General features: G+C 41.2%; 2 protein-coding genes across 2 annotated transcripts; one reads left to right on the forward strand and one right to left on the reverse strand.

Annotated features, from left to right (window-relative positions):
- Positions 1-898: 898 nt before the first annotated feature.
- dlx3b (distal-less homeobox 3b) lies at positions 899-3,469 on the forward strand. The gene is made up of 3 exons (XM_085171518.1): positions 899-1,428; positions 2,290-2,474; positions 2,759-3,469. Exons 1-3 carry the CDS (start codon positions 1,086-1,088, stop codon positions 3,074-3,076), a joined length of 846 nt encoding a protein of 281 aa, XP_085027644.1. The 5' UTR covers positions 899-1,085; the 3' UTR covers positions 3,077-3,469.
- Positions 3,470-8,837: 5,368 nt separating this feature from the next.
- On the reverse strand, positions 8,838-13,235 carry dlx4b (distal-less homeobox 4b). The gene is made up of 3 exons (XM_085170855.1): positions 12,029-13,235; positions 10,893-11,086; positions 8,838-9,482 (listed from the first exon to the last, which is right to left on the reverse strand). Exons 1-3 carry the CDS (start codon positions 12,348-12,350, stop codon positions 9,225-9,227), a joined length of 774 nt encoding a protein of 257 aa, XP_085026981.1. The 5' UTR covers positions 12,351-13,235; the 3' UTR covers positions 8,838-9,224.
- Positions 13,236-16,954: the final 3,719 nt, after the last annotated feature.

Below are 16,954 nucleotides of genomic sequence, written 5' to 3' on the forward strand. Positions count from 1 at the left end.
ACACCTTTAACTGTATGAAGCTCCAGGTTTTCCTTCTTGCAGGAAGAAAATGAAAGATACATTTGCAATCTCGCACAGCAGGGGGCGCTGTGCACTGTGATTTCATCCGGAAGGACCTAAGCCAAGAGAAACACAATGAAAATTAGAATGAAAAGTTGTATAAGTGAGAAGGGACGGATTTTAATCATTGATAATAGAATAAAAAACATTATATAATAAAACTACAGTTTACCTCTAATATTATCTAAAGACTGTTAAGAACTGGTACAGCGCAGTTCTTAACCGTCATCTTAAACAGTGTTGGTGGAATTTGCATTTACAAAAAGCAAAACACGGACAGTGTGGAGGAATTCAGCCGTAGGCATTATCAGTTGAACGAGTCTTTTATCTATTTGCTGCATCTCTTTCACGTAAAGTCCATCGTCCGCCAACACCTTTAAATGACAATAGGAGTCTGTGGGAGACGGGTATGCAGCTTTTCAACATGCTGAGCAATGTCTGATCTCTTGGTACTGTTACGAAAACATTGCATAAAACATTGAGGAGACGACCTGACTGAAGGATTAGTCTTTAGAAAAGCTCTGGGCTACTTTTGTGTTGAAGCACCACGACCCCACTATGCAGCCTGTAGAGCAATTGGGGAGAAAACTGGGCCTTTGGTTAAAGTTTGAACACAGTCTCTAAATGCAATACTTCACGTTTCCCACGTGAACAGGTAAATTCAAATGTAAAGGGAACGAAAAACTCGGGGCAATGGGCTATGAGTGCACATACGCGCTCTTAGCTAAAGGCTGGCTTTCGCCAAGGCTTCGCCCGGAGCGCAAAGGAGGAGGAGGAGAGGGGGCAGTGGAACCAATAGGAAGCCAGCACTAGCTCAGTTCTTTATAACTGTGTCACAGGGGCAGAGCAATGCCACAACCAAGTTTCTGCAGCTGGAAGAGTTTCAGTGGACTATAGGCTCGTCACAGTCGTGCGTTCAAAGAGCGCGCACACAGCAGTTCTGCGTCGCGAATTTGCTTTGCACAATCCGCAGAAGAAAGGATCCACCAGTGGACTTTCTTTATTCTGGGGGGACTGCTTTCACAATGAGCGCCGGACAGACGTACGAGAAGAAGATTGCGAGTATTTTGACCGATCTCCCAGGATCTATGAGTTGCCATCCGAACTCGAAGGACTCCCCTACTCTGCCCGAGTCGTCCGTGACGGACATGGGCTACTACAGTGGACAGACGGCCCACGGCCATCATGAATATTATCAGAGTCAGCCGTACGGGCAGCCCATGAACTCTTACCATCACCAGTTTAATCTGAACGGAATGGGAGCTGCTGGAGCGTACGCCACCAAATCTGAATACCCATACACGAATGGCTACAGACAGTACGGACATTACAACAGAGATCACCTGCAAGCTTCACCTCCGGGCTCAGGTAAATGATGAGATAATCACAAGCTGTGTTTTGTTTTGTATATCTCCAGTGTGCATAATGTGATCTACGCCAACTTTAAATCTAATCACTTGTTGCCCTCTTGCATGATCTGGTTAGACATTTTTTTAAAAAGAGGCATCCCTTATAACAAGTTACATTTCATTATAAACTTTATTTCCTATTTGAATGCCAACATGGCGCACGTTTTGTCATTTTGATTTGATAACAATTGGTAGATATCCAAGTAATCCAAACATAAAAGTATTACAAATATAAAAGCAACGTGGTGCTCATTGATTATTTTATTTCTTGTGCAGTCATGCGTAAAAGATAACATTTTTTCAGTGGTAGTGTGCCGTTTTATGCTACTGTGGTGTTATAATTCCCTACCCTGGACTGAAACAGCAATTAATAGGTATGCATAAACCGGTAAGGGTTAGAGATGGTAATATATTCACTTCATAAATTTTTAATGTTACCAACGTTTAACCTTTGAAGTGAAATGCAAGTTTAGACAAAAAGATGTTTTAAAGCGTGAACAGTTACAATTTGGTTTCCTTCTTTGCCTCCGATGTTCTTACTAAAGTGCCATACTTGTGTTTTCAACTGAGGAGATTTTATTATTATTATTATTTTGATTTAGGAAAATTATTCTCAGTTGTTGTTTCCCCCCCTCCCTGGCTAAATTCCCATATCGCCAAATGTCTTACTACCGTGAGACTGCTACCGTTTTGTTTTTTGTTTTTTTTTATTTTATTTTCCTGGTGTTTCATGTTTAAGCCTTTGAGGCCGCTCGAAGTTTTATTCAGTGGTCAATATTTATTTATTTATTTATGTGTGTATGTATTTATTTATTTGCAGTGAAAGAAGAGCCAGAGCCGGAGGTTCGTATGGTAAATGGAAAGCCGAAAAAGATTCGCAAGCCGAGGACGATCTACTCTAGCTACCAGCTTGCTGCTCTGCAGAGACGCTTCCAGAAGGCACAATACCTCGCCCTGCCTGAAAGAGCGGAGCTGGCGGCTCAGCTTGGCCTCACTCAGACGCAGGTAAGCCACCTGTAAACACCTCACATTTTCCAACTGATCAGCGCTTTAAAGTCACGTGAATCAGGGTTTCCCCAGTATGGCCAATAATGTAACCTTTAATAACACCCTGGTGCGTAATTACGCACAGCATATATGCTTTTTGTGTCTGCACTGGATATCCCTAATTTAGGTAAACGATTAACAATTAAATGCGCTGTTATCCTGAAGTTAAACACTCTTTGAATAAACTAGAATCATCACAAATATTTTAACATAACAGTTAATGCTGATCCTCTGATTCTTAGGTCAAGATCTGGTTCCAGAACCGGAGATCCAAGTTCAAGAAGCTGTACAAAAACGGCGAGGTTCCCTTGGAGCACAGCCCCAATGCCAGCGACTCCATGGCCTGCAACTCCCCGCCATCGCCCGCAGTCTGGGACAACAGCAGCACCCCTCAGAACACCCCGATCAGCAGACCTCAGGTGCCGCAGCCGACGCACAGTTCATCGCCGCCGTACCTGGAGGATTATAATAACCACTGGTACCAGCAGGGATCACACCTACAACACCCGGGAGCCGTGCACCACCCAGTCCCGCAGCAAAGCGTGGGAGCTGTTTATTAACACTGACTCAAGAGCAAATTTCTGTCTTCGGTTTTATTTCAAACGAGGTCTCTCCACAATGACTCTGCAGAGAAAACGATGACTGGACCGGGAGACAAACCTGAGATGAAACATTGCTGTGTTTTTTTTTTTTTTTTTTTGTTTTTAGATGATCAAGAATGTTTCAGAACTGGGTTTCCATTCACAAAAGCACATAAGGGATTTCTGATCACTTGTGGCAGCATATTTAACGGACATCTGGCGTGTTTTTAAATTATTTATCGCTTCATTTTTTTTCCTTACCTTCTTTTGTAAATGAATAAATGGTAAATATGCAAGTTTTTTTTTTTAAAATAAATAAGATGCCTATACACAAACCGAATAATAGCAAAAAGAAAAACAAAAAAACAAAACTGTGCGGTTGATCCATGCTACATCAAATCTTGTGGGTTTGTAGAGAGCGCTCAAAACAACTCAGGTCATATTTATATGGATTTGTACAAAATGTCGAAGGCTGTAAATACGTGTTTATATGCAGAACCACTATGATCATATTTGTTCAAACGGAACGACTGCACTGTGGTGCTTTCAAAAACCTTCTTTGTTTTTTGTTTTTTTATATTCATGTAATTAGTCCACTTGTTGCCTTCCTGTCAATTGAATAAAGGTGTTAATTGTACGTGGTGTGTGAAGCCCCTTTCATAAAGAGCCTGTCGAGAGACGCACTGGAAAACCGTGCACACATCTCAGTGTTTTCAGTTTATGTCACCTTAAACTGCGACGCATTTTCAAACCAGTTTGAACTGGATTGAACTGTGGAAGATTTATTTGCACTGGAAGCAGACATTATAATTACAGCTTATACGGACATGTGTAAAGAACAACAAATATGCAGGCGGTGGCCTATGCTTTAAATGTATATTTAATATATTTGCTATATGTATTTTACGTAACTTTATTTCAACTTCTAAACTGGCCAGTGCCAACATCTGTGCCGAGAGGCGTCTGCTGTTACAGGCGCAGGTACACTGCGGCTTTCTTGGGATTTAGTGGCGATCTGACGTGTAGACACGTTGGAGTCACTCGGTTTTATTACGATTCTGCTGCCAGATAACAAGACAGAGTTCAGTGTGTTAGTGGGGGAGGGGGGCGGGGTGGTTAGGTGAAGCAAGACTGTTCCGAGGGGAATCTCCCACGCGCGTAAGAACGCACATAAGAATGGACGAAAACAGTGCCAAATATTGAAGGTACGACAAAACACAAGCGTGTTTGTGTGCGTGGGGGAGTGCGCGCACCCGTTTAAAGTTTTATTCATTCCTTTTGCGTTGGCAGACTAGGTCTCCTCGCCTTCGCTACCGTCATTCACACAGTGACATAAAAGACACATTTTTATCTCACAAAAGGGCTTTCCCAGGTGATAACATAAAACAGGCTCGGCTGTGTGTGCGTTCACAAAAGCTGGGGGAAAACACCTATATGAATTACCTGAGAGACGCTTCATAAACACGACAGCGACTGTTGTGACAGCTACAATAAGGCTGTCACAGGAAAAGAAGAAGAAGAAGAAGCAGAAAAAAAAAAACAAAACAGCTTCCCCCGCTACACACCACCCTCTTCCCCAGCCTCGACCCTTGCGTCAGCTAATAAATAATGACAGTGGACAATAACCTCGGTTTGGCCACATAAACCCTGCGTTATTAAATATGCAGCCCAAAACTGACATGATGGAGAGCCGCTAATGGCGAGCTTATCCACATGGACCACCAAAGCGCCATTACGCACTGAGAGAAAACGTAGGGTGGGGCAGGGGCAAGGGGTGTGAGAGGTTTATAACCTTTTCTACTGCTTCTAGTAATAAGAATGATATGCCTCCATGAGTGGAGCTGTTAATGTATGAAACTTCATTACAACATGTTGTCGGGTTTCCCTAAATAATTTCGCTGATTTCTCAATTTACCTGAGACAGGAATAAAAAAAAATGTTTGAATAAGGCTTAATACTGATATCAGCTTTAAAAAAAATAATTCTCGTTTCTAATTAATAAATAGTTTTATGTTAGGAAATCAAACCTTGGATAATTTAGCTATATTAGCCAAACGTAAATCTCAAAGTGCAATATTGGAAAATAGTAAATTAACGCAATTTACAATAAGAAAAGAGCTTTAAACTAAAATAATAATAATCATTATTATTATTAATATTATTATAAATCGGTAATCAGAAAAAACTTGTAGGGATAAAACAATAATAATAATAATAATAAAAAATATTATTATATTATTATTGTCGTTGTTGTTGTTGTTCGATATAAACTGTTTTCAAATTGTTTAATTATTTTACATTTAATTTTTAATTAAAAAAGAATAAATAAATACACAGCTATATTGACTCAGATAATGCAAATCTGAGGGATATTAAGAAATATAACGGCAGCTATAATAATAAGTATTGGACTGTAGAAAAAGAGTTTATACTTTAAAATATTGGGATATATTTCCCACGTAATTGTCATTAAGCTGTAATAAAAACCAAGTGTTTTTCCACACCCTTTGTAGTGTGTTTAGAGATTACGTTTATCCTCAAAGTTTCTGCCAGACTTCACACACATTCTCTCATAATTCTGCTGTAAACAGTGAAATGTATCACAGCTCCCAGTTCTGTTTCCCTAATGTCCTCTTGGCTTATTTCTCTGAACCCAACACCAGTTGCCTATGGCTTCAGTCATCATGTCGGTGCCCTGTGCTGATTTGACAAAAGCACTATGATTACTATTGCCTTTTAATATCAATGAAATCTCATCAAGAGCACATGTGACCTCCCTTCAGCGGCTCCCTCAGCGTGTGTGGGCCTCGGCCGTAGCTGTCAGGGGAAACATTTGTGCACTTGTGTGTGTGGGCTGTAGGACATGTCGATGTATGTCATGCCTAAACATCAACAAGTGTAAGTAGCCACGGAGGTGGAGGTGAACTGTTGAACTTGAATGTGATCCTGCATGGCACGACATCACAGCACCCTAAATAGAGCTGTTGCTCAGGCCGCTGTAACCCTTCTTCTCCTTTTTCCCACTGCAACAATCAACAGTGTGGTGTCAGCACTTGTCCCCAGGGTGCAGCAAAACGGGTTGATGCGGAGGTCGGCAACTCAAATGTATCCATGGAAAGACTCTCAGCAGCTGTCCTGCATTGAGTCCCTGCATGGGCTGGGCATTGGCTGCATTAGGATCACTCATGCTCTCCATTTTGCTGCAAACTTGGATGAAATGATGGGAGAAAGGCATTCTTGACAGCTGTGGACTTGTGAACCCTGCCTGACCTCAGGCCATGGCTGGGCCGGGCTGTGTGTTGATGCTTCACAGCCAGTCGTCACAACCCGATGAAGCCACGAGGAGACCTTTGTGCATCTTACCTTGGCCTATAAATTAAAGCTCAGGATTTAAAGGCTGTCAAATGCTGAAAAGGAGATAAGGAAACTATATTTTCCCACACTTTCATTTATGATAACCCAGGCATGCTCGAATTGAATTCACTGAATCTAAGTGTGAGTCAGTGTACATACCTTTCTGCCTGCATTGTGTTTGTAATCCCTCCAGACTCTGTGTGCATCATGCCACAGAGTAAGCCAGGCCTTCCTTCAGACGAAACCAAATCATGCATTCACTCTCTCTAACAGGGAAGCTGCTCACAATTACCCGAGATGTCAGATCACTCAAGTTAATAACAATAATCACCCCAGAGACCTGCTATGCCATTCACCCATTCAAAGCAAGTGGGATTTAATAACAAGCTATTTTCCCTCTTATTGCTATCCTGCAATTAAAACCCATCAGACAGTTCGTATCTGATAACCCAGACCATCCACATCACTGATACAGTCAGACTTGGCTTTATCATTACCCTTCAACCCACCACCCCAGCTTCCACCCCCTCCTCTTTAGCCTGTCTATTACACCAGGAGTCTTTTCACTTTCTCTTCAATCCGCCTGCATGATAATTGCCCCCCCGTTTGAAAGGTCCTACTCTTCTCTGTCCAACTCCACAAGCCCATTATTCTAATCTGGAGATGTGAAATTGCCTATAATTTTCCCTGATGCCCCGTCACTTGCTTCAGCAATGCTCGCCTCTTCTTCCCTGGGTCCGCATGTTTAACAAGGCACATAATCATCAGGAATGAGGAAAAGGGCACGAGGGTGTATATATATATAAAGAAGGAGATGTTAATGTAACACAATGCTTGTCGTTATGTGAGAAAATCAGCTCGGAGGAGCGAAAACACGGGGCTATGGTGTGGCTTTGTTCTTCACAGGAGCACCACAGAAGGCTTTAGAGCTCCTGAACAAGGCGGCACTTCTCTGACTAGGTAAGGCAGGGCTGATTGCACGCTGTGCGACTGAGTGTTCTGGTGATTTGGTGTGGACATGCAGCTAGAAATGGGTGTTATTTTACATGTTTTTGTATCTAAAGAGGCTGTTGTGCAACTAAACCTTGTTTTTACCAGGTGCTCCGCTAGAAGTTCACTTAGCTTTTGTTTAGAATTATGAAAGGTGGCTGTCTGGATTATTATGAATGCATTTTCTGGGAACTTCTCTACTTCAGCATGAGGCATGAAAATCCTTACACCACACAACTAAAATATGCAGAATTTTCAGCAATACAAGTTCAGGATAAATATTTCCAAAAGGCTTCACTTTATTTTTTTAAACCCTGAGTGTGACATCAAGAAAAAAAGATAGCTAATGTTTGCCAGACAGTTTGAAGCAGCAGAGTGATGAATGGAAAAGACAAAAAGAAGTCACTGGCTGTTTCTCTAAGCTTCATTAAGCAGAAATCAGCTCTCCATTTAATCAAGAGCATCAGCCCCGATTGTTTGCAAAGGTATAAATAGCTAATTCTCCGTGTTTAAACAGTCTAAGCACTAGAATTAGCAAATCATTTCAAAAGACTATAAATCAGGCGAGGTTTATTGTCAGAGCAGAGCAGCCATTTATCATCTGATTATGATAAGGGCGAGTTTGCTTTTTGATCTCACTGGAAAATAAGGGAAATATTGGAAAAATGCTGTCTTGTACGTCATCTCCGCTCTCCACTTTGATGATGAAAAAAGGTGGATGGTGGATATTCTCTTGAACGTCTTTAAACGCACACAACTGTGTGTTTTTAGACTAAACACATTTTATAACAAACACCCAAAACAAGCAATAAAAATGCAGTGAAATGTTATTTTTGAATAATATTAAAGGTATTTTTAGCTGTAATACTGGCTTTCAGATAAAAGCATTTGAACAGCACGTGTCTTAGAGTTTTTATCCTGCGCAGAAATGTTATGATAAAACTCAGCCACGGTGCGTAAAGGTGGCCACTCGGATCCCACCCTCTCTTTTTTTTGTCTCAGCTGGAAACAACTGCTTTCCTGTAAGGGAACAGCCTTCCTTTCGATTTATATCGAGCCCAGTCAAACGTGCACGGTAAAACCAAAACAGCCTACGAAACCGAAAAAAGATACCAGGGCCGATATTTGCTTATTGTCTAACGGAAATCAATCCCCAGGTGTTTTGACAATGGCTGTCGAAATTCAAGCAGGGTCGCAGGTTTTTGTGAATCGCAGTTCAGGAGTGTTGATGGACAAAAGACAGCTTTTATTCTCGCACAGGCTGAGCTGTGCAGTGCTCAGAAAGCTCTGAAGAGTTTAAGCTTGTGTTTGTCAGTGTCTCATAGCACCGGTTGTTATTAATCCAAGCTTCTTTAAGGAACCGGCAATTCCATCTTTCTTTTGAAATTACCTGAAAGTGACGGGAAGATAAAGAAACCTAAGCAAAGACATTTAGTGACAATAAAGTGACAGCTGGTTAACTGCTGGCTAATAAAGCAGACGCACGGACACAGTATATTTGAAAAAAGTTATTTTATCCAGAATGTCTTTTAAACTGCAAACACAAACCCACGTTCCACTGATGTCAGACCCTTCAACACGAGCTTGCAGTGATATAACGCCCCCCTTTTTTTCTTTGATGTCTGAATATTTCTTGTAGTGAGAATTCTAAAATTCAAAACACACACAAAATACAGTGAATATAAACAAGGTCTCCTTAACTCTCAGTTCTGAGAGGAGGCCTCTGGAGGCACCAGCAAGTTCAGTGCAGCTCGATGGACTCAAGTGTCCAATAACTGTCCACTCACATCATCTGAGGCCTGTGCATCGCGTCCTGATGATGAGGGTGATGATTCGGATACCAGTGACCGAAACTGTTCATGTAACTGCTCGGATGGACCGGGCCTCCTTTGTTCGCCATGGAGACCTCCCATAGCTGTGGCAATGCGGGCGAGCAGGGAGAGATGGAGCTGGTGCCGTGGAGATGTTCTCCCTCTGATCCGCTGCCATGCTTCATGATCTTTTTGTACTTGGAGCGCTTATTTTGAAACCATATTTTCACCTAAAGTGGGAGAACAAAAGAGAAAATGGGCATAATTGTCACTGCAGTTAACAATCAGCAGCAATATAAAAGAAATCTCATTGTCGTTTTCTTTTTATAAGCATATTTCCCCCGCATTAAACTCGGTGCTCTTTTCATCATAAACTTCCCCGAAGGGAACACTGTGAGCAATAAAGAAAGTAAAACTCATAATAACTCATCTTTTGGGGTTGTTTTTGCAAGTCCCAGGCCTAATCTTGGCGCACAGTTAGCTATTCAGCCTTGCAGATGAGTGGCACTTGTTACCCATTAAAGCTAAGCCCTTTTATTGTTCGCTGTTTTATAAGTCTAGTGATGCATGAGTGTGACAGCGACAAGCCGGAACTGAGAGAATTGTGAAATAAAAGCGGCTCCAAACGCGCCGTGATAGGTCAGCGAAAATTTTTGTGGGTTCAGTTCATGATGGCTATTTTTATACCCGAGAACAATGGTGTGAATATTCATTAAAAAAAAGAAAGCACCAAAGAGCCCGCTGGATATCTAGGCAACAACAACAGCACCAACAACCATACGAATGGCAGAACAACTGGGAGATAATTGTCAAGTGTTCAGGGATTAAGAATAAAGTGCAGGAGGCGGCTGAGATGACAGGGTGGATTTCACAATATTGTTTATCTTCTATTTTAAAACTCTGACGACTTAATCGTTTAACTTTAGAACTCAACTGAAACAAAAAAAAGTGATCCAAAGGTCTCATTTTTGTCCCATCCGAGGGGGGTCAGTTGACACGTGCACCTGTTTGTCTTGGAAACGCGTGTAATTATTATAGTGCGTGTGCATGCGTGCTTGTGTGGCCTATAGGTACGTGAAAGACTTACAACTACACCGTAAAAAAGTACGTAAACACGAATAAATACAAGCATATCTCATTGTTAGGGGCTGGTTTAATGCTCTATAATAAACTACTGCAAAACATCTGTCAACCACTGCTTTTGCATATATTTTTTCCTCCTTTTGGTCATTTTGTTCCTACTGCAGCCACTGATCACAAAAAACACTTCAAGGACCGCAAATGACAAAAGAGATTCAGCCAGAAATTAAGTAAATAAGAAATGCATTAAGGGATAGGGGTATGAAATTGCTGTGATCCTCGATAATGCTGCAAGTATTTCTTTTCAATAATATCCAACACTATCCTCTTTCACTAATACATATATTTTATTCGGTCGACCATAAGTCACACTGATTCAAAATTGTTGTATAGAAATTATTAGTCTATAAAAGGAGTGGAAACTTTGCAAGGGAGTCATTTTAACCATAATATATTGACTATTTCTAGCTTTCACTACATCCTCCTAAATAATCCGGTTATTAGTTAATATAGTGCATAAACGATAGAGAGCCTCGCAAAGTGATGCGTTTAAGGCCTACCTGAGTTTGTGTGAGCCCCAGCTTTGCCGCAAGGTCTGCGCGCTCCGGTAAGGCCAGATACTGAGTCTGCTGGAAGCGCTGGTGCAGAGCCTGCAGCTGCAGACTGGAGTAGATGGTCCGAGGCTTGCGAATTTTCTTCCCTTTTCCGTTTAGACGAATGTCTCTGCCTTCAATCACAGCGGACTTGTCGTGGTCTTGAAGATGAAACACAGAGCACAGAGTTTGAGCAGAAGAAGACGTCCGATTTATGAGTTTTCATCATGTCCGTCAAACCAAAGCGTAAAAGTCCCATTGGACAAGCTTTGAACGTGGTCTCTGAGCAAAACCTACAGTTTCAAACAACACGAAGACCAGAGGAGTAGTTCGGTTTTACAGCCTTAATGCATACAAATTGTAGTCCCCGGATACTGCATCTGATAGGCCCTGGACGCCAACACAAAACGCCAGGGCCTGAAACGAATTATATTTGAGCATCAGATATTAATCTAATGCTCCCAAATTCTACCTTAATCTGGACGGAACATCTTAGTGCGAGCTTCACGTGGCAATGTTTACACTTCTAAGCTTTCTGGATCAGAAGGCCCTAATGCCAACAACACACGCAGCAAATTATCACACACACAAGGATGAAAGGACGGTTTTATTCCGACACCCCTGGGTTAATGTGCATTAACAATAGGGGTTCCTATGGTAGGCCCAGACCATACTCACAGAATATTATTAATATAATAATTAATATTTAATGCGACTGCATATCTTTCTTATATAACAAGGCAAAGTAGAACACCCCACCGAGACTTAATCCTTTATTATTTCTGCATTAATAATAATAAAAATACCCCAATGTGAACGTGCCTCCACGAATTTTGTTTTAGTAAATCTTTGCATTAAAAAAATAAAAATAAAAATAAATAAATAAATCTATCTATCTATCTATCTATCTATCTATCTATCTATCTATCTATATATATATATATATATATATATATATATATATATATATATATATAAAATCAACTCACTACACATCTAAATGCGCTCCCCCCCTCTCCCTTGCCATGTGCGCAAATAGACTTAAGGCATATCAGTTTATGGCCGTTAATGATTTACAACAGTTCAGTGATTTTCTCACGTACCTGTGTGCTCTAATCTGCTGTGGGTCACACTGTTGCTGTTGCTGTGATTGCTGTGTTGGTAGGGCATGTAAGCGGACGGGGGATGAGTGTTCACCGTGCCGGGGTAGGCGTAGCCCAAAGAGCGGCCATAGGACGCGGTACCAGGAAAAGGGCTTTCGTGCTGGGAATGGCCAGCAGCTTGCAAGCCGTGAACCGGATAAACGTGAGAGAGTCCGGAGGAGTGTTGCTGGTGCGTCGAGTGTCCGTGTCCGAACTCTAGAAAGGCCGACTTGGAGGGATCTGAGCCATTCAGACTGTCAGGGATAAAACCCACAGACATCATTAGCTAATGCGTAAGTCCACAAACCGTCGCTCTGAAGAGGGTTTCATGAGTTCTGTCGGACAGCCTGGAAGAAATCCACGCGTAACTCCAACGCATCATCAGCGAGAAAAGAGCCCCCAGTGGTTACAAGTTGCGGGGTGCATGCTCATAACTGTCGGGGAGTCAAAAAAATCAAATAAAAGCGAAAGGATCCGTCTTTACATCACGAACAGAGCTCACATGGTTCTTCAAACACCTCCTGCCTGCAGAACCTCAAACTCACACTGGCTTCCATCTACAAGCTCTCTGATTGGTCTTCGGCAGCCGGCTGTCACTGAAGCTCCGCCATTAACTTCATTAACATATGATAGAACTGGGCTGCAGGATGCAGCTCTGCAGCCCAGAGGCACCTCCTTCCATAGATTAGCAAATAAATATAATTGCTATTTATTCCTTTCTCCATTAAGCAATATAAACAACAACTCCCAGGACAATAATCTAATTTTGAGAATTTGAAAAAGAGAGAAAAAACGAGCCAAATGAAATTTATTTGACTTTATTTATTGAATAATATGTGTTTGTGTGTTTCCATGTGCCCGACGCTCTTTTACAGAACGAATCGGACTCATTCGGGGGTATAAGCAATTTAATAACCAGCAGAGAAAACATCATGTTAAGTTTTGCTCATTCTTATGTGGCGTTAATGATCAAGATTAAGGTCGGAATTGTGAACGCTGGTTCTTTTTCCAAAGCTCCAATGTTTTTCTTCTGGTTTTAATAATCGAAATTAAGGCAAACGAAGTTTCTAATAAATTCTTCCTGCATCAAATCTGCGACAAAAAGTTTAATTTCTAAATTTCAGCAGTGTACTCAACGACATTCCTGCACTGTGCTGCCAGAAAAAAAAAAAATAGTAGTTTACTGCGAATAACCCCTGAACTAACTCTAAAATCGTCGAGAGACATTTTCCAGTATTTGGAAATTCACTTCTTTGATATTGCAACAAACACTTAAAAAATCTTAATAAATGGTGCTTATATGCAAGTACATATACAACTGCTTACAAAGCATGCTTTATTTATTTATTTATTAAAGTGTAGCAGGAAATGTTTTTGTTCGTTTAATGCTCATTAAAATATCATATTTTCATTATTTTAGCTCGTGTAATTCTTCTACAGTCAATTTAAACGCAGGGAAATACGGGCAATAAAACACAGATTCACAGAGTAAAGTATGTGTCATTTATTAGTCTTAGAAGGTTCTGGCTACTGCAGATGTGTGAATGTGACAAATATTTCCAGACATATTTCCATACCCTGGAAGCCAGAGGGAGAAATAGAAGACAAAGAATAACAAAGTCCGGTATTTATTTATTTTGATCTGTGAAACTAAGAAAAAAAAAAGGTCAGCCCACACGTCACTCATATTGTCACCACACGATAAGGTTTATAAAACAAGGGAAACTTGCCAAAAGAGGGCAGAATTGCAACTGCTTGGTCAGCAAAATCTAGAAGGTGCACGCGGATGCAGATGGAGAGACAACTGTGGCAACAGGCCGAAGTAGTAATAACTGTTTTTATATTTTCAGGCATGCCTGTTTCAGTCTGGAGCTGCAGTCTCAATCGACTACTACGAAAAAGCTACTGCGGCTACCGAGGCTTTTGCTTTCAATAAAACCACGTTTTACAGCACAGTTTGATACAGATCGCAGATAAATCACATATAAGCTGCAGCGAAATTATAAACAGAGTGTTTGGTGGGTTGAGTGTGGTGCTGCGCTGCTGTCCAACCCCGTCATTTTGGTCATGTCCCTACCCTGCCTGAAACTACTGGGAATCCAGCAGCATTAAAGGGCCTGCTGGGGGCTGGACTGCTTCCCAAATCTCCCCACAGGCCTCAGCCATGCAGCCAGTCAGAACAAAGCCACAAATTATTATCACAGTCAAATTTCAGTCACAATAAAAGAAGAAGAAAAAAAATCGGCAGTGAGGCCAGTTTCATATTGTGGGCGACGCTGGCTTCACACATAAGAGTTGTAAATGGAAATGGTCTCTGGGAAATTAGAGGTATTACGTCCATTGGCGTTTTACTGCAACATTATTGCGTTACTGCAGCGTGGAGATTGGAGTTGGAGGGAACTGATGTGACTTTTGGAACAGGTGTTGCTTTCACGGCTTAAAACACCATTGCGCACCGCACAACCCACGGCCTCAGTTTAATTTTTTGAAGGCATGGCCCTGTATACAGGCACGGCTCTGGTCTTAGGCACTTCCTGGATGTGTGTCAGAGCTAAGGGAAGGGAGAAAGCAAGGTGAGGAGGCTCTTTAAGGTTTGTAATTATGCCTGTATTACCGGTAAAGAACAAAGGCGGGCCCTGCAGTCATAGGGCAGGGATGGATCCTCGCCGTTGCTCTATTAATACACGCACAGGGATGATGTTAGAAACAGTCACACTCCTGAATGCAGCCCAGACTTACTGGCGTCTTACTGTGCTGCACAATGCGCATGAGCGTCAAATCTGCAGAGGTGTGTTTGACGTAGGTGTTTTCTCTCTCTCTCTCTCTCTATCTCTCTCTCTCTCTCTCTCTCTCTCTTACACACACGCACGCAAACCGATCGAGTTTGTCCATCTCTAATGCAGAGTGACAGTGTTCTTTGTGTACACACCAGAAAAAACACACACTCCCAGGCAACTGCCGCCACTGTGATCTTCCCCACTGTGGCACGTCTTGTTCTACAAGTAACCCTGTGCTGCTGGAGCTGAGCTGAGGCCCAGATACAGAATGACAGTCCATGACCCCCGCACACCCCGAGAAGTGGATGCAAGGATTTATTATCAGGCTCGACTCAGCACATAAAAGACCCGAATAAAGACCCACATGTCCAATTTAAGCGGCACAGCCTGATGGCTCTGAAGCCGAGGCGTGCTTTGACACAATTATCCAACTAGGAATGGATCAGAAACAACATCCCAGGATTTTCTTAAATCAATCTGTGAGATTGAGGAATATGTATGTCGCATATGTGCATACTTTCGTATTTCGTAAGTGTTAGGATTGAAGAAAGCTTCCTGGTTTGCCGGAAAAATGTAAAAAAAAAAAAATTAAAAAATAAGAACGTGTCCGAACGAGGCGGCTGTGTTTCATCTGTGCAGACAATAAGGCTGAGATTTTTCTGACTGTTCTTTGCCCCAGGAAAAAAGAAAATAACGAAAGAAGTAGAGAAGAGAGAAGGTTCCAGAGTGGAGCTGAGGATGAACAGCCTTAATCTCACCTCCAGGCGAAGTCATCACACAGAAACACTCATATCTGCACCGGCCGGATCCTCATTCCTTAAGTGCCGTGCCTTTGCTGGCAGCCTGTGAGGGCCCACAGAGTTCAGCTGTGTCACATGATCAGCATCATTCCAGTGCCGGGTACACACAGATCTAATGTGTACTCACTGGTTCCTCTGACTAAAAATAAAACACCTGCTCATTGGATTATTTTTTTCATCACGCAATTTCCTCATGAAATTTGGTTTTGCCATTCGGACAACAGAGAAGACGGACTGCGGTTTCATGTTTCCCCCATTGCTCATTAATTTAAATGTTATTTATAATTTCACAACAGAACAGCTCACCACTCACCACTTCAAGTTCATGATACCTTTTTTTAAATAATCTCCTCATTTTCGAATAATAAAACTTACAACTAAGTTTTTTTTAAAAAAAATTCAAATACAAATATGTCTTTCCTCCTTAAATTCAACATGTTTTCGTTCGTAAATATATAATTTTCAATAAGTTTTGTTTAATAAGGTAGTTTTGTGAAAACGTTCGTGTCTGCAGTCTAGCTATTATTATTTGCAATTTAATTAAATTAATTCTATTCTGTTTTCACTTTTTTTCTTTTTTACTAAAAAAAAAGTTTTGGAGCCAATCAATAAATAAATAATTAAATATACCAGTGTGCTAGCAATCAATAAAATGGAAAGAGAAAAATGCTAATATTACTATTCAGCATCTTCAAATAATTAAAATGCAGAGAGAAACGATCTTTTTCTTGATGAATTCTTTGCGAAATATTCAGACTAAAATAGCCCAAAGATCCAAAATATACATTATTATAGCAGTTATAGTTCTTATGACGCATTTTTGTGCAATTACAAGTGAATTTATTATTTTTTTTAGATTTTAATCCGACCCATTTATTGAGCTATTTGTCAAAATTCGGCACCAAAATAAAGACGAAACGAGAAAAGGGGACACAGGACATAGAGAAAATGGGTAGATAGCCTGAATAGCTCAGAGGAAAAAGACACACGTACAATTAAATCTAAAAGCTAAAGTGACTCGAAGTGAATATTATTGCGTGGGAAATGCCGGAATGTGCCTGGTTTTCCAATCTTGACTCGAGCATTGAATTCATCATTGGCATAATTGTTGCCAGACAGCAGATGACAGCAGCATCGCCCACTGCCGCTCACGGTTAAACTTAAACTTAAAACTGACTGGTTAAATACAGATGTCTAAGCAACTCTGTACAAAAAAAAAGAAAGAAAAGAAAAAAGAAAAAGATATAAATAAAAATCCTTCAGGAAACCGTTAGCCGCAATATGCAGGATGAACCATTCTAGTGCAGCCT

The sequence above is a fragment of the Neolamprologus multifasciatus genome, chromosome 8 (genome assembly GCF_963576455.1).
Source record: "Neolamprologus multifasciatus chromosome 8, fNeoMul1.2, whole genome shotgun sequence".
NCBI classification, from domain to species: Eukaryota; Metazoa; Chordata; class Actinopteri; order Cichliformes; family Cichlidae; genus Neolamprologus; species Neolamprologus multifasciatus.